The sequence below is a fragment of the Maniola jurtina genome, chromosome 1 (genome assembly GCF_905333055.1).
Source record: "Maniola jurtina chromosome 1, ilManJurt1.1, whole genome shotgun sequence".
Taxonomy (NCBI): Eukaryota; Metazoa; Arthropoda; class Insecta; order Lepidoptera; family Nymphalidae; genus Maniola; species Maniola jurtina.
In genome coordinates this window covers 6,607,155-6,624,400 of record NC_060029.1, presented here as the reverse complement: position 1 = coordinate 6,624,400, position 17,246 = coordinate 6,607,155, and the positions used below count along the sequence as shown (strand labels likewise).

Here is a 17,246-nt window from a genome sequence, read left to right as displayed (position 1 = left end):
GCTGGACCGACTTTGTAGTCGCTCGTATTTGCAGTGATTCACATGGCATTCTACTAAGAAAAATCTTCAAGGAACTCGGCAGTTACTCTTTTCAAAAGACTTACTTAATGAAGTCTCTTGAAATGAAGTTAGTATACCTACCTACCTACGACAAAAGGTAATGACCACAGAGTAGGTACGTACATTATGTAATGACTTATTTGTGGGCAGCTCAATCCAAAACTGCGACATATCTACCTAGTCGAGTGCAGACTTTGAAGTTGCGGCTTTCAGACAGAAACAGGCTTTCAGATTTCGAAAATATATCGTATGACAGACGCGCTTTTGCAAATATATCTATCTGGCGACACATGGGGATAGTTGTTAGAATGAAACACATATTTAATATTTATTATTTATTTTTCAGATGAACCAATAAGCGAGGAAAACGATGGTGAAAGCTTGAGTTTCAATCCTCCTCTGAAACTATTTAACTTTAGCAACTTGTCCATTAAAACAATAATAAACATATGCCATCGAATATTTCCACAAATATGCGTCGCGGACAAGATAATGGATTTGAATGTGGAAATGACATTTTTTGAATTTTTCGAAGCATTTATCGCGTGTGTTGAAGAAAGTATTCGTGTCACGGATGAAGACGTTCGTCTGCAACAGAAGTCTGCAAGATCTTTTACCGCAGATATACCAGCTTTGCCTAAATCTAAATAAAAGCTGTCGGCTTGTTTACTGCTCAGAAAATCTTTTAAGTGACACATTTAGATACGTGGATATACCTTAGATCTGTATTTTGAACCTAACGGCATGGACGTAGGTATAATACTCAGTTATTTATTTTGTTAAGGTAAGTATAATGACTGGCAAACTTGAAAAATGCGCCATAGTCGATTTTTAGGTCTCTTTGGTGGACCAAAGGGGATCCGACGGTACTTCTAGCGCACGGGTGCACGCGATTGCCCGGCTTTGAATTGGCCCTTGCCCCTTGCATCAAGCGTTGCGCTCTTTTCCCCCTCACTACGCTGCTTTTTGCTCTAGATGTTTGCCAGTCATTTTACCTATAACCTAGGTAAGGTAGATATTTGAATATAAGCATAAACCTACCTGCCTATAAAATAACATTATGTAATTACTTAGTACTTCAAAATAACATTTTAAGTGCCTATTTTACAAAATAAATACGTAGGTACCTACTTACGAGTACCTACCTATCTAGGTACAGATTTGTTTCATTTGTAGTTACAACCATGGAACTCCTATGCAAAATGTAGGTAGGTAAGGTTATCTTTTATATTGTAGGTGAAAATAAGAGAGAATAAGAAAGAATTTTTGAAAATTCATCCCCTAAGGGGATTGAATAAGGGATGGTGGCAAATCCCATAGGGCACATCGCTAGTACTTAGTAAATAGGTATTAAGAAATATACTTAGTTTTTTTGACGCTTCATAACTTTTCCGAAAAATATTTTTAAGGTTCCGTACCCGTAGTTTCCGGTACCCGTCAATTCTTCCGTCTATCTGTCAGCGGGTTGTATGTATCTCGTTAACCGTAATAGGTGGAGGGTTTAAATATACAAATGTGATTCTATTGCGGCTATATCGACAAATAATAAAATATTCAAAATAGCTGTCATGAAAAAGTGTTTTATCTTGTACAATGGTACGGAAACCTTCTTATGCGAGTTTGACTCGATTTTTAATCTATTAGCTTATTTATTGCCTAGAAACAAGTGTTTGGCTATTATGCACTGACTTTTAAAGTGCACGTCCGAGAAAACTCGCGACAACTGCGAATCACGAGTGTAAAATATGTTGTCCACGCGTTCGCGCCTTTCCCCGATCAGTGTCGGTTTTTGGTCCGCAACAAAGGGTTTGCGGCGCGCAAACGTGAACGCATCGTCAACGTTACGAACAAGATTGTGAAGATTTCCGAGTGTGGAGGGACACAGTTCACACGTAGATCGCGGCATACATTCACGGCCTGAAATAACGGCGCAACTTCACGTGCGAGTGTAGAGCCGGCTTAAAGCCGGCTCTACACTCGCAGGTGAAGTCGCGCAATAAGCTAATGCCATTTTTTCATGACGTGATACCTAATCATGATGACATGATGCATATGGCATTTCAGTCAAAGATTTACAAATTACCTGAACATTTTATATATTACCTTTTAATAATAAATATTTCTAACCATTTGCTATTTTAGTGACATATAAAAATATATAAAATGAGGACAAAGAATCCTATGGCTAAAAAGCCACAGCAAATCCTATTTTCGAAAAATAGGTATGGTCCACATGTTAAAGTTGAAAACTGGGATTTTCAAATACACGCAGAAAAAAAAGATAACCACGTATACCGTGATCAACTGAGTAATCACCTGAGCACCTATTTGCGTTGGGGTGATCAGGATCAAAAGATTGGCAAAACAGAAACTCGTCATATGCTTGAACAAGTATTTACCAAAACAGATCCGGTGTATGCTTTTAAACCTCTGGTGAATTTCACATCTTACCCGTGTACCGAGTGAGTAAGTAATTCTTATTTTTAGCTAGGTAGGTATTATACCTAACTTACTAAGCAGAGGTACTTACCTACCTACTAGGCTCATTCAACCTTTTTGCTAGCACAGAAGCTAAACACGAACTTGGTTGTTAGGTCACATAATCACTTAGCCTCTAAGCCTTAATCTCTAAGCCTGATCACGTAGGTATTATTGTCTATTACCTACTACTTAAGGTACCCTAGTTTCATGAGCTACGTTACCCGATTTAGGTATATTTTTAATGAAGACATTTTAGGTATATGGCCTATGATGAAAACGATTTATTCCCATTTCTGTCCTAGTATACTAAGCATATTAAATAGGATAACAGTAGTCCCACGAATGTGGTTTGAATTTAAATGACCTACAGATTTCATTTCACCTACTAACCGTGGAGCTATTGAAGCTTCAAAACCATCTCAGAGTTCAATCTCGCTTTTAAGTAGGTAGGTAGGTACCTATATTTTGACTACGTGTGGCGACGGTAATTAATATAACAGAATACCTAGTCAGAACAAAGAGTCTTCATTACTTAAGTACCTACCTACCTATCTAAATTGGCCATATAAGTAAATTCCTCATAAACTAGCACCCCTGGAAGAAATCAGTTAATGAAAAATGCAAACCTGGCACAACTTCCTCCTGATTTTGGTGTTATGGATTATGTTTCCACGCATCAAGACGATTATAGAAATCCGTACGCAACTGTCCCTAAGCCGGTAAGTTTTTTATACATGAGTGTTTTATTAATCCGGCTCGAAGGATCATGTACTGGCGCCTAGTGCCCTATACTAGTCTGCACGGCAGGGATATCAAGGCATCCAAATAATAACTAAGTATAAGTGCACTGTAAGAATGTGACTACTTACACTTATTTATTGCGAGAAAATTAAATATGTGCAAGCCCGACAATGTAACGCAATGTCACTGTTAGGTGCGTAATATATTGGCCGACAATGTACTTAGATAGGTACTTATTTTCTTTGTGCCTGCCGATATATTATAATTAAACATTGATTTGACCTCTCTGGCATGGATGGTAAATGTGGGCTAAAAGTCCCAGGTTCAATTTAGTGATTTGTAATTCCTAAAATTGTCACAGATTGTGGTTATTTTCTTAACACTCTAGTACAGGTAAGTACCTATACCATGAACGATTTTAGCTACTGATAACTTCTTAGGTATCTGGACCTACTAGTTACTACCTTTTACTTGATGGAGTCCCGCTACCCTAGAAAACTTTTTACTTTTTCAATTCCCTAATCTAAGCAGGTAAGTGATTAAAATAGATTGTCTTTTATCATAGTAAGTACCTACAAGACAATAATATATTACTTTTAATTTGCATGGCGGACATTTTAAACTTTTATCATTAGATTCCTAGGTATACATTTTGTGAAAATTGTAACTCTCTACCTACATACCTATATTATTACGGTTCACGAGATGCAGCCCACTGACAGACAGACGGACGGACAGCGGAGGTTTCGTAATCGGGTCCCGTTGGCCTCTACAAACTGTATCGTTAGTACCATAGTGCCGTAGGTTCGAATTCGGAGCACCAGGTCCTGGATGGGGCCGATGACCTCGCTCCGAACTTGTCCCATCGAACTATTTCAGTGTGATGGAATCGAAGGACGGAATGGAGTGCACTTGTTTGCGCCAGCGCGCTGTACCTACGAGTACTTATATTATCTTCTGCTTAGATGGCTCCGAAGTTAGGTCAGACGGTTTAATGTTTTCCATATACTTACTTACATAAAAAAATTAATGCATGGTCGTTAGGTTCGTAGTTAATACGTTTGACTATACACATCGTTCTACGCAGTTGAAACTTTGTAGTTTTTATCGATACTGGCGTGAAGGTTATTGCCATAGTAGGTACCTAACTACTTTTACTACCAACGTAGAATAGGTTATGCGAGTCACATAGCAACGCATGCCGTGGCATCAGCTTATGTACCTATACTTACTAACCTTTATATTAAAATAAAATATTTTTTAACAGTTGATGATGACGTCTCCTCCTTGGCTGATGAATAGAGTGATCCGGTCGGATCTTACGCATAACCACGGAACTGCACCTCCGAGAGGGGACTATCAGTGTTTGGACACGCACACGCCCATCGGCCACATACGTGAAATGAGACTGTTCCGATACCAATCCTTCAACCCCGCTACATGCCTTCAAGATTTCCCAGATGTTGCTTTACAACTCACAAAAAAATAAAAGTGTCCAAGATTATTGTTAATTTTTATTCATTACTTAGTTCTATTATCATCAAAACCATAAAAAAACAAAGTTACTACATTAACAAAAAAGTAAACAAAATAATTAAACATAAACACCAAACACAAACATTCAAGTAAAATTGAATTTTAAAAAAATCACTGAAGTTATTACAAAACTAGGTCTAAATATGCAAAATACAAGACGAAAAAAACCAGCCAAGTGCAAGTCCGACTCGCCCACTTTCCGTAGGGGTTTCGTATCTCCAGAGAAAAGAAGAACCTTTAGGATCACTTTGTTGTCTTTCTGTCAAGATTCGTCAAGGGAATTAGAACATATAGGGTAGGTACTTGTCATTGGCCAAAAATCATGGCCAGATAGCAATGTCTTATAGCACGTAAAGTGAAAGATCCGAAAACCGTAAATTTGCGGTTTCATCAACAAAAAATATTAAAGTGCTATTAATTCTTGCACGATGGTACGGAACCTTTCGTGTGCGAGTCCGTCTCGCAGTTGACCGGTTTTTTACCATTTTAGTACGGAACTCTAAATAGAGGTAGGTACCGATATAATAAGACGGTGGCCTCAACATTAACAATTTTACAATAAGTTGGGAGACCCAAAAAATAACAATCAGACCACACAAATAAATTAGAAAAAAAACAAAGATGTTAACATTCAACTCTGAACCTAATGTGCCATCGCACACCTAGTCACTCAACCATGTTTTGCTTTTTTCATTACAACAATTGCAACCATATGTTTAAGTCCATAAAGCAGAATTTAAGTTGCTATCAAACAAGACGCTGTGGCTTAGTTCCACTCCACTCTGTAGATATACGTTGCGCCTAAGAGTGCCTTTACACCAGAGACGTGCTACATGCGATACATGAGATGTGGGTGAAATCCTCCAAGAGGATCACTTTATTTTCATAGCAGTATGCTCTGGTGAAAAAGGGTTAGTAAATTAAGCTATGCATCCTCTTACATCTCTGGCGGAAAGATCAAAGAATTAGGCGGTTTAACCTACTTACATGAACTCAAAAATTTGAAACGTCACTCTTTCAATGAACACATGAGTTGGCACATTACTAAAACCATCGATCTTAAAACTCACAAAATTATTCATTTTTTTCAAATGAATGAAACACAAGGTACTAATTCATAATAAGTATTTAAAAAAATCATCAAACTAAAATATAAACTTAATAAATACCTATCAGCTAGGAATAGGCCTTGGCACGGATCTAAAGGCATGCCCTTGAATGCACACAGAGCTCATATTTTAGGTCTCGATGATGGTGGGGCGCGGCGGGCAGTGTTGCTAATTTTGTTGCACACATTCTGTAAACTAAACTGACAGGTATCAATCGATTGTAATACAACTTGGTAGAAACACTTCGACAAGGAAGCTGACAGAAGAATACAATTATTGGGCTGTGCAGCATTTGGCAAATTACGTCGAGTCTTCAATTGGTCGATACCCCAAAGGCTACAGACGAAAGTCTTTAATGAGTGTGTATTCCTGTGATGACGTATGGCGCTGAAACGTGGACACTGACAGTTGGACTTGGCCACAAGTTCAAAGTCGCTCAGCGTGCTATGGAGCTATGGACTATGCAGCGTGCTATGGACTATGTTGGGGATCTCTCTGAGGAACAAAATTCGTAACGAGGAAATCTGTAGAACCAGAGTGACCGATATACCTCAGCGTATTAGCTAGCTGAAGTGGCAGTGGGCAGGCCACGTCTGCCGCAAAACTGATGGCCGCTGGGGCAGTGTTCTGGAGTGCAAACCGCGTATCAGCAAACGCAGTGGATTAACGACCTTAAGATAGTAGGTAGGAGGTAGTGGTGGAGGAGGAGGGCGGAGGCTCGTATGTGGTGGCGCGCTCTTGGGAAGGTGTCCAGCAGTGGACGCAAACAGGCTGATTGATTGATTGAAATCGATTGCTATCAATTTCACAGTCCTCCTTGTAGAAAAGGACAGCGCTAGATTTAGACCTGTCAATTTAGTTTTGTTTAGTGATTGTGTACAACGAAATTAGTCAGTGTCCGTGATTGTTTAGCTGGCATTTAACTGATATCACGTTATGATCTGCCTCCCGTATTGGTTACTACGCATCTTCCTAGCTGCCGCGCACATACCAATCAGTTTACAGTGAGTGAGCAAATGAAGCACGCGTATCCCCACTATTTTCGCTCATGCCCTGTGCTCGACAATGGCGTTGCCTAACTGGATAGTATATCGTAAAAATGTGTTCATGCCTTTATATCCGTGCCCCGGTCCCTATGTTTAAAATAACAAAATTCAAACATTTATTTTTGTTTTAGCTGTATTAAGAGGGCTCTCTCCGTCACTCGTTTCCACTCGTTTCATACAATCGTAGTTCCAATTTCATTTGAATATTAAGCAACCAAAGTCCATGAAATTTTGCACATATATTCTAGAAACTAATATCTATGTCTGTGGTTTTCCAGATTTCTGTTAAAATATTCGGTTTCAAAGTTACGCGGTCTTAAAATTTTCATACAAATCTTTGAGCCCCTGTAATTTTAAAACTACATATTTTTAGAAAAATCTAAAACACCACAGACACAGATATTAGTTTCTAGAATATGTCTGCAAAATTTCATGGACTTTGGTTGCTTAACATTCAAATGAAATTGGAACTACGATTGTATGAAACGAGTGGAAACGAGAGACGGAGAGAGCCCTGTTAACACAGTTATTCTTTGAACAGATGTTTACATGATTATATTTTGGTGATTTTATGTCTTGTCAAACATAGCTAATAGTATCCACTCTCCGTTCCCCTCCAGCTAAACATTAAGCTTGTGCTAGGAATATATACAAAAATATAGTCCAACAGATGAGATTTAAACCTACATACAATCTTGCGATTTCAATCTCCATCACAAACCAAATAGCTATTGAGGCTTGAAGATTATAAGGATTAAGATACAAAAACATGATTAGCAAACTAATGTTAAGAATTAAATTGAGTATTTTATGAAGACACACTTTGTGTACAGTAGCTAATAATGTCTGCCAGTAGTTAAAAGAAATACATATATATAGGTATCTATAAAAAAAAAATATATACAACTAGGTATATGGTATGGCATGAAGTTATTAATGTAGCACCTCCCTGGACGTTTTTACTAGTTAACAGCAAATAAGTTCCATAAAAGGTGATTCATTGTTTACTTATGTAATAATATTATTAGGTGTTCTTTGTTAAAATGTTTAACTTAAACAATAGAGAAATATTTTGTATTGTATGTAACAAATGAGTCCTATCTATGATTTAATTAATTTTAATAGGAGCTCAAATATACTGTGCATGTGCAAAGTCAAATGGAGTACCCTGTATGCTAAAAGTTTATATTCTTTCATAATAACATGTCATATTATTTTACATTATAATGTTTATATTATGGCTTTACAAATCGCTAAGGGAGGTGATAATTTTCACCAATTTTCCCAAATTACAATACAAGCTTTATTGTTAACAGCATTTTTGTAATGATATGACACAAAATGAGTCTGGATTTATTATATTCACGCATTAACAATATACCTTTCAAGTTTCATTGTAAAGAAATAAATAACTATTTCATCACATGTAAATACATACCTATATACTTAATTACAATAATTACTCATTACACCTCACAGTATCTATCATCTTTGTAACATAATTTATATTATTTATTCAGTTTACTTATATAAAATGTGAAGCTATTTTCAGTATCTTATTTAAATAATAATAATTTATCAAAATTAGGAATGGCTGTAGAAAATTGATAGTTACAACCTTAAAACTACAATCCACAGTCAATAATTTTCAATATTACTGAACTTCATTTTGTTACTTTTTTATTTTATTCTAACATATTATTATTACAATATCAGAATATATAAATTGAAGCAAAATTAATCCTAATACAAGGAGAAACATAACTCCTAGCAGAAAAATAAATTTTCTATCTCAAATTGAAATTAATTCTTATGTATGTAGTAAGTCCTAGTTTTGATTTTAGAGTTTATTTATAGATAATAGAATTTTATTTAAAGTGGCTGTTTTGATAGGCAAAAAATAAGCTTTACAATAACATCTTCTTAATGCAGACTTTTTCATTGTTTAATATACAATGAGGCACTTGCTAAACATGTATTTTCATGTGACTACACTTAATTTAAAATACATGAAGGTAGAAATCGAGCATTACAATTTAAATGCAATCAATGTGTACGCCTTCTTTTGAACCCCTTACCTTTTTTAGACTTAATCTTGTGTTTGCGAGTAGTGCTTCGAGTTCCAGTTACTTCATCAGCTAGCACACCAACAGTTGTTAATTTTTTCCTTCTATTTTTCTCAGCTTTTGTAACTGGCAAGCGAGTCAGATAGTTTTCTTCATATTCAGTTTTCTCTTGTTCATATTTTGATATAGAATGTTTCACATGATTACCTGTGCTCATCTCCAGTGGTGCCTCTGAATATTCTTCTCTGAGCTCCCTCATGACACTAGAATTAAGAAACTGCTTTTTGGCTCGTTCTTTATTTTTCTTTTCACTCTCATTCCTTGAAATACTATCATCAAAATGAACAGCTGCCAATTTAGGGGGTATGTATATATTTGATTTGCCACTCTTCTCTTTTTTATCAGTTTCTGATTCATTGCTGCTATCTCCATCACTATTATCTATCTTACTTACTAGATTACCAGGATTGGCATGATATGATTGAGGGTCATCCTCTGCAGTACCAACAACTGCAGTTTTAACAAGTTTATCAATCTGATATTTCAGTTTAGAATCTATTGGACGAATTTTTTCTAGTACTGTCCTAATTTCAACAAGCCTGTCTATCGAAGGGTCGGAATCAATCTTTTCACCAGAACATTTTCTTAAAACTATGTAAGTTAAATTAATCAAATAACTCAAAAGCATTTGATATTTCATTTCTAGAAAACTTAAACCTTTATCTGTAGAAATTTCACCACTTTTAACACGCATCAACATATTATCCACTAGTTGTGAAACTTGCTGAACATTTGTATTCATTTCTTTAAGCAATTTCAGAGCTTGATGCAAGTCTGGTTGTTCCATTTCATCTGTAGCCTGGAAACATACAGAACTGTATGTACAAATAACAATACTTATAACTCTAGTAAAATCTAATACATTTATATAATAAAATTTGTTATAAACAAAAGCATCAGCAAATCTGTTATATCAAAGCCCATTCATTGTATTATCAGATGTTAATTCTTTATACTATAAATAGACAGACAAATATTTAATGGACTGGACTAATATTTTGGTTTGTTTCTCTGCAATTGGTGGTGGATTTCAGAGGCAGATTAGAAATGTTAGAACTAGAGAATTTTGTCCATCAACCGAAATTTAATTTCAACCTTTTGCAGCAACATTATTTATAATGTTGCTGCAAAAGGTTTTGACTATATATTTATTCAAAGAGTGGGGTGGCTCATTGTAAAGTACAGTATGCCAGAAAATTGCAATGTTAGCATTATTCAACTAGGTATAGGTCTGACAAAGAGTAGGTTCAAACTCTCCTTTTCTCTCAATTCTATAAAGCTTATTATAATCTGCCTTCAACTGCTGTGCATATTATTGCAAAGTGGAGAAAATAAAAGGTTGGTCAAGACCTACCTATGAGGCAAAACTTGTGTTCTGTAAAATGTTATGGTTTTAAGTAAACTAAACTTGTCCTGCGTTTATTGAGTATAAACAGAACGCCGCAGAAATATCTATTTTTTTTTTTAATAAATGTCGTACCTGGACCATGTTGTCGATGTTAAACTGCAATTAAATAACCTCAATATTTTGTTTATAATATTAATATGAAAAGTATTTCAATCTTAAATTATGTGATTACGTTGCGTATTCAAGAAAACTTGGATAAAATAGTTCAATACAGTAAAATTATTCTTTCAAAATAAAACAAATCACCACAAAACACTGAAAATAAGCATGAAGCAATGTCAAGCACCGATTAAACAGGGAAAGGTACATGACAATATGTCAACTACCAAAGAGAAAAGCCAAAGAGTATAAAATATTCTGGTTGTAACCATGGCTTTACGGCTCAGGGTTCTATTTTTTTTTTAACCTTACCAAAGACAATATAACTATAGTGTACCACAGACAGATCACCATGCTAATCTTAAGAGTTGCGTCTTCCATGTACCTACCTACATGCTACCTAACTCTACCTACAAGGTCGGAAATAAATTAAAAAAACATTCAATAAAAATATGGTAAAATGGGTCCCTCAAGCAGTGGGGTGGGTTGGACCCACGCCGTCAGTGGTCAGGGCTCCAGAGTGAGGAACCTCCTCACAATGCGTGCCGTCTCAAGAACCACTGCCTTCTGTATCTTACCCTTGATCCAATAGTTAAGTTGCGATAGTTTCTTAAGATGTTGGTCGAAACTGTTCGCTGAGTCAACACTCCACATGACGGTAATCTCGTGGACCAGGTCCAAGTATTTCGATACTTTTTCCTTTTCTGCTTTCACTAGATTATCATCATGTGGAATAGTGACATTAACAATCATTGTTCGACGCGCTAACCGGTCAACTAGCACTATATCAGGTCTATTAGCTACAATATACTTGTAAGTTTAGTGATAACCGACCGATCCCAGTAAAGCAGAGCACTGATATTTTCAAGAACTTACATTGGGTCATACCCATTACAGTAGTAACTACTACACTTGTCACTTCAGTATCTACAAAGCCAGCAAGGTGTTATAATATATCGATATTATTATGATGGTTAATGAACACATTGTTGCAGCCCTATTTATGTCACTTTGACATCTTTCACAGGACTCATTTTATGAACAATCGGTACATACTCCTTGGTCTGTGAGCTCAGCTATCTTGTCAGTGTCAACTGCCCCCTATCAGCTAAAAATATAAGGACAGCATCAATGTCAAAACATGGTTTTTAGCCAATGGGATTGGTGTCGTGGTGTCAACTCCTGTAGTCCAAGATTCGAATAATACCTATACTATAAATTATAATCCTATAATATTCCGTGGTTCTGTGTTTATAGGTTCTCAGCAATTCACTTTGAAATTCCTTTTCAGAAATTATTATGTTTGTCTATTTTTTGTTATAATTTTAAATTTATCTGATCAGTAAATATGTTTACAGTAAGTATATAACAATACAAGTAGGATTATTTAACGGCATGTGCGAGTTATGCCTGCTAATTATATGTTTCTTCAGGTCTCTTTTCAGATTCAGTCAATAATATTTTTAGTGAATATAATCATCTTTAGCGATGGTTTTTATGTTCCTGGAGTTGCACCGGTGGAGTATAGAAAAGGGCAAAGAATTGAAGTTAGAGCTGTTAAAATGACAAGTATACATACGCAACTACCATATGAATATTATTCATTACCACTTTGTATACCAAAAAACGGCACCTTTCAGTACAAATCGGAGAATTTGGGTGAAGTGTTAAGAGGTGATCGCATTGTAAATACTCCATATGAAATACATATGGCAGAGAACATAAAATGCAGACTTCTATGTCATAAACAGAATAACCCAATTAATTGGAATGTTGAAGAATCTGAAAAAGTTGCAAGTCGCATTGAACATGAATACTTCGTACATTTGTAAGTTACTAAACTAAGTTGTTTAAATTTAATAGTTCTATTCTAATACGTCCTTTGTGAGAACACTCTCGGGTGTCTCTGATTGAAAGTCAATAAGATTTTTAATTGAAAAGATCAGTTCTTTTGAACAACTTTTATTTTGTTGCTTTATGGTACACTAGCTGATACCCGCGACTTCGTTCGCGTGGATGTAGGTTTATTAAAATTCCCGTGGCAACTCTTTGATTTTCCGGGATAAAAAGTAGCCTATGTGCTAATCCAGGGTATAATCTATTTCCATTCTAAATTTCAGCCCAATCCATCCTGTAGTTTTTGCAGGAGTAACAAACATACACACACACACACACACACACAAACTTTCTCCTTTATAATATTAGCTATAATATTAGTGTGATGTTCTTTTCTTGGTTGGAATGACAATTCTTGGTTGTCATGCTAGGGGGCTGCAGGGGAAACCCATATTATGTTAGATCCTTTATAGTAGTTTCTCCAGTTTATCCTTGGTAGGATAAACTAGGACTAGGACAGCCAGACAGACAGTTGTCTGTCTGTCTGTGTGAGCCATTTTAAAAATGACATAACTGTAAGGTTTAAATTTAATACGAAGAAACCTATTACTGCTACACACATATTTTTAAATTTTGAAAAAGTAAATTTTCAGGGTTCCTCCTGCACATGAAAAGTATGACTGGAAAAGAAATACTTAATTTCTTAGACAGTGTTTCAAACATAATTATTTTTTAAGAAATAATGACCTCTAATTCTTTAGCTACTGGCATGGCTAGGGAGCACTACATTATGCATACTGACACATGCTTGACCAGTTTTTGTATCTTGTATTTTAACATTCTCTGTTTTCCTGGGTGATTAAAATATTTTTCTATTGTAAAAGTTAGCTGTCATTGTCTTTAGGATGTTTACACAGGCAGACACACTTTCACATTTATATATGATATTTTGTTTTCTCTCATTCTAGGTTAGTGGATAATTTACCAGTGGCTACAAAAATTATAAATACTGATACTTCAGAACGAAGTATAGAACAAGGTTATCGTTTAGGATTCATGTCTAAGGGCAAAGCTTATATAAATAACCATTTAAAATTACTCCTAAAATATCACAAGCATAGCCAGTAAGTCCATATATTTATTTAGCTTGTTAAATTAATCTCTGAATTTGACTCTAAAAAAATATATTATAGGTATGTACTTATCTTACTTAAAAAACTTTTGTTATTAGTGTAATTTTTTTTTGCAAGGATATAAAAATCTATAATATTAATGTTATATTGCACTAATCACTATAAAATAGTGAGTTAAAAATAACACCAATAAAAATATTTTGTCTTTTTAGAGATTCATATCGAGTGGTGGGTTTCGAAGTAGAGACATATTCAGTGGATAAAAGTGAATTGACTTTCGCGGATGATTCATGTCACTTTCCATCCGAACCAAAGCCCCAACTTGTTAACGAAGACACTGGAACTAAGTTATACTTCACATACTCTGTTGAGTGGGGAGAGTCAGATATTGAATGGGCATCAAGATGGGATATTTATTTAGGCATGAAGGATGTACAAATACACTGGTTTTCTATTGTCAATTCAATAGTGGTGCTTTTCTTCCTTTCAGGTTGGTGTTGAGTTGTGTTGAATTTAAAACTCCATCAACTGCCATTTCCCCATATCAGATTCACTTATGAATAGGCATCTTATAGGCCAGCAAGCTCCAACCTAGACTGCATCATTGCTTTTTATTAGGCATGATTGTCGTCAAGCGCAAACCTATCTTTTTTTTTTTTTTATTTTTTTTTTTTTACTTGATGGTAAGTGACAATGCACTCTAAGATCATTTTTATAAGGAGAAACTCACTGACTAACATCTCAACCTACAGCTCAAGACTCCAACTAAAAAGGGTTTTCAGAAATCCCAACATGCAACTCAAGTCAAGTCAGGGTGGGAGTTAAATAAATCTTGATCTTGATGAATCTTTAACTTAGTGACTTCGAAAGGATATCATAGTTTTATATGAATCACTTTTCATAATTGCTTTTATTTTTATTCAGGTATTCTAACTATGATCATGGTCCGAACTCTAAGAAGAGACATTGCTAGATATAATTCTGATGAAAATATTGAAGATATGATTGAGGAGACAGGTTGGAAACTAGTGCATGGAGATGTATTTAGGCCACCCCCAAAGCGAATGCTCTTTGCAGCTGTAATAGGAAGCGGCATTCAAGTTTTTCTGATGTCTCTAATAACTATCTGTAAGTTGAATCATAGGTGATAATGGTCGCTGACCACACATTGACTACCTTCACCTGAGCTATTAGTTAAGGGATGCACATGATTTTGTATTGCGTCAGCAAATGAACCATACTAGCCAAATCATCTGCAACTATCGCTCAAGTCAATGTATCTGATGTGTGGCTAGCCTTATGATTACTTAAGTCAATAATATAATTTTTGCTGTTGAAGGTTAAATGTTTATTTTATTTCATAACTATCGAAAAACTTAACTTTGTTAAAATATGCCTTTTTTTGCAGTTATTGCTATGCTTGGAATGTTATCACCAGCGAGTCGGGGAGCTCTAATGACAGCTGCAATATTCCTCTATGTGTTTATGGGGCTCATAGCTGGTTATTACTCAGCCCGCTTGTACAACACAATGAAGGGAAAGCAATGGAAGCAGGCTGCATTCCTGACTGCCACACTTTATCCAGCAATCGTTTTTGGAACATGCTTCTTTTTAAACTTTTTCATTATGGGTAAACACTCCAGTGGGGCAGTACCTTTTTCAACTATGATGGCTCTATTGTGTTTATGGTTTTGTATATCCTTGCCTTTGGTGTATTTGGGCTATTATTTTGGATGTCGAAAACAACCGTTTCAACATCCAGTTCGAACAAATTTTATACCCAGAAAAGTACCTGAGCAAGTTTGGTATATGAACACATTTATTTGGTGAGTTTTTTTTTTATTAACATTGTAACCTTGATAAAAAACTGAGAAATACCTCAAAATTCCAATAAGTATTACAGGTATATTCTAATGACTTATTATAGGTATTATATTATAATATATAAAAACTCAAGTATGACTCAGCAAGGTGACAATATTTGTTTTGTATTATATTATTATTTGTTTTTCGTTGTTAATTTAATATTTGCATTATATTCTAGCATTTTGATGGCTGGTATACTTCCATTTGGAGCTGTATTTATAGAGCTTTTCTTTATATTTAATGCTCTATGGGAAAATCAATTTTACTATCTTTTTGGATTCCTGTTTTTAGTATTTTGCATACTAGTTGTATCAGTATCACAGATTTCAATTGTTATGGTGTATTTTCAACTCTGCGGTGAGGTAATTGCCTATCATTGAATTCACTTCAAATATTATATTAATAGTATCTAGCAGAGAACTTATCTGAAGTGAAACTTGTATATTTTTCAGGATTATCACTGGTGGTGGAAAAGTTTTATCATATCTGGAGGGTCAGCTGTGTATATTCTCATTTACTCAATATTCTACTTCTTCACAAAATTGGAAATTACTGAGTTTATACCCACCTTGCTTTATATTGGTTACACAGGTACCTACTACTTTCTAAGTCTTATTTTTGTTTTACAATAATATCATTTTATATTAACAATTTATCATCTTATCATCACCATCAGTCAACTGATAGACGTCCACTGCTCGACATAGGAGCAAGGACTTCCACACGCCACGGTTTTGCGCTGCCTGAATTCAGTGGTTCCCTGCGACTCGGTGGATGTCGTTTGCCCACCTAGTGGGGGTCTTCTTCAAATTTTTTTTTACAGTTGTAAGGTTATTTTTAAAAATTGATTAGAGTCGTCAAAAAATAATGTAAAATTATTAATTTATCTGATGAAGGTAGTTTGATAAAATCTATATTTGGCTCATTCGATGTCATACAATCTGTTGCTAGAAGGCAAACAAGAGTGGGCTTGCATAAATACGTTTGTTTTGAAGGTTTTAGTTGAATCTCTATCTGAGATTCGGAGCGATATTGCATATTTTCGGTATTTGGATTGTAAATTGGATAATTAGATGTTGTGATAGCAATCACGCTCTAATTAAATTATTTATTTGGCCATTAGTTTTTTTAGATTAAAACTCTGTGATAACCTCTACGAATGGTTTTGGGAGGACATTCCAATAATTCGGTAAAAAATATTTAAATAATACCTGCTTTTCTGAGTGACGCTTATACAGTGAAGAGGTAAAAGAGAGTGGAGACTCCTGAATGATTTTCATGATTGTATTTTATTAGTACAGCACTTATGTTATAGTGTTGTTTTATTCTTCCTGTTTTCCTTTCTAGGCCTCATGGTGTTAACTTTTTGGCTTTTGACTGGAACAATTGGATTCTTTGCCGCATACACATTTATTAGAAAAATCTATGCTGCAGTGAAAATTGATTAAGTCATTCTTGAGAAGATATTCAAGTTAATAAATCACTTTTCAAATTAAAATTAGGTATGTGCGTGAATTAAAAAAAAAATCAGTTTGCTGATTTGGTTGTGTGTAAAAAGACTTATTGTTTGAATATTAATCGTAAAGTTACAATTGCATATTATTTCTGGACCATTGTAAAAAGTAGTTTAAATTTTAATAATGCTTTATTAAATTTATGTAGGATTAAGGACATTTTACCAATCTTTAGTTAAGTGTGTGATAACTGATCCAATGTAAAATGTAAAAGTATGAGTTGGGTGACTTGTTGTATAATATCATTAGTTACTAATTATTTTTTACCCTAGTAAATCTAAACGATGACTT

The 17,246-nt window shown here is 35.1% G+C and overlaps 4 protein-coding genes and 1 long non-coding RNA gene across 6 annotated transcripts in view; 3 read left to right on the top strand and 2 right to left on the bottom strand.

The window, feature by feature from the left end:
- Positions 1–1,185, top strand: part of LOC123868563 (radial spoke head 10 homolog B-like) — a 5,862-nt gene extending 4,677 nt beyond the window's left edge. For both annotated transcript variants that reach the window (XM_045911123.1, XM_045911131.1), the window contains exon 10: positions 407–1,185. In XM_045911123.1, coding sequence (XP_045767079.1) covers positions 407–711 — 305 coding nt within the window. In that variant the 3' untranslated portion in view covers positions 712–1,185. The remainder of the gene's footprint in view (positions 1–406) is intronic.
- LOC123868607 (transmembrane 9 superfamily member 4) overlaps positions 1–17,246 on the top strand; it is a 22,726-nt gene extending 5,480 nt beyond the window's left edge. Inside the window, exons 2-11 of the mRNA XM_045911162.1 lie at positions 10,712–10,720; positions 11,898–11,963; positions 12,040–12,434; positions 13,411–13,566; positions 13,788–14,065; positions 14,500–14,703; positions 14,984–15,401; positions 15,620–15,803; positions 15,894–16,032; positions 16,789–17,246. Of these exons, the coding sequence (XP_045767118.1) occupies positions 11,955–11,963; positions 12,040–12,434; positions 13,411–13,566; positions 13,788–14,065; positions 14,500–14,703; positions 14,984–15,401; positions 15,620–15,803; positions 15,894–16,032; positions 16,789–16,889 (1,884 nt within the window). The 5' untranslated portion in view covers positions 10,712–10,720; positions 11,898–11,954 and the 3' untranslated portion in view covers positions 16,890–17,246. The remainder of the gene's footprint in view (positions 1–10,711; positions 10,721–11,897; positions 11,964–12,039; positions 12,435–13,410; positions 13,567–13,787; positions 14,066–14,499; positions 14,704–14,983; positions 15,402–15,619; positions 15,804–15,893; positions 16,033–16,788) is intronic.
- Positions 602–1,636, bottom strand: LOC123868855. Its single transcript, XR_006796746.1, has 2 exons — positions 1,479–1,636; positions 602–648 (listed from the first exon to the last, which is right to left on the bottom strand). It is a non-coding gene; the product is annotated as an uncharacterized LOC123868855 (long non-coding RNA).
- LOC123868805 lies at positions 2,084–5,123 on the top strand. The gene is made up of 3 exons (XM_045911418.1): positions 2,084–2,522; positions 3,131–3,260; positions 4,550–5,123. Exons 1-3 carry the CDS (start codon positions 2,224–2,226, stop codon positions 4,769–4,771), a joined length of 651 nt encoding a protein of 216 aa, XP_045767374.1. The 5' UTR covers positions 2,084–2,223; the 3' UTR covers positions 4,772–5,123.
- Positions 7,495–10,809, bottom strand: LOC123868754 (neuroguidin). Its single transcript, XM_045911356.1, has 2 exons — positions 10,580–10,809; positions 7,495–9,898 (listed from the first exon to the last, which is right to left on the bottom strand). The coding sequence occupies exons 1-2, from the start codon at positions 10,586–10,588 to the stop codon at positions 9,020–9,022; spliced, it is 888 nt and encodes a 295-aa protein (XP_045767312.1). The 5' UTR covers positions 10,589–10,809; the 3' UTR covers positions 7,495–9,019.

Excerpts from the sequence above, each read along its gene's own strand:
- LOC123868805 (XM_045911418.1), top strand. The coding sequence starts at position 2,224 with ATGAGGACAAAGAATCCTATGGCTAAAAAGCCACAGCAAATCCTATTT. Across the intron at positions 2,523-3,130 it reads ACATCTTACCCGTGTACCGA|CACCCCTGGAAGAAATCAGT; the intron begins GTGAGTAAGTAA and ends CTCATAAACTAG. Across the intron at positions 3,261-4,549 it reads ACGCAACTGTCCCTAAGCCG|TTGATGATGACGTCTCCTCC; the intron begins GTAAGTTTTTTA and ends ATTTTTTAACAG.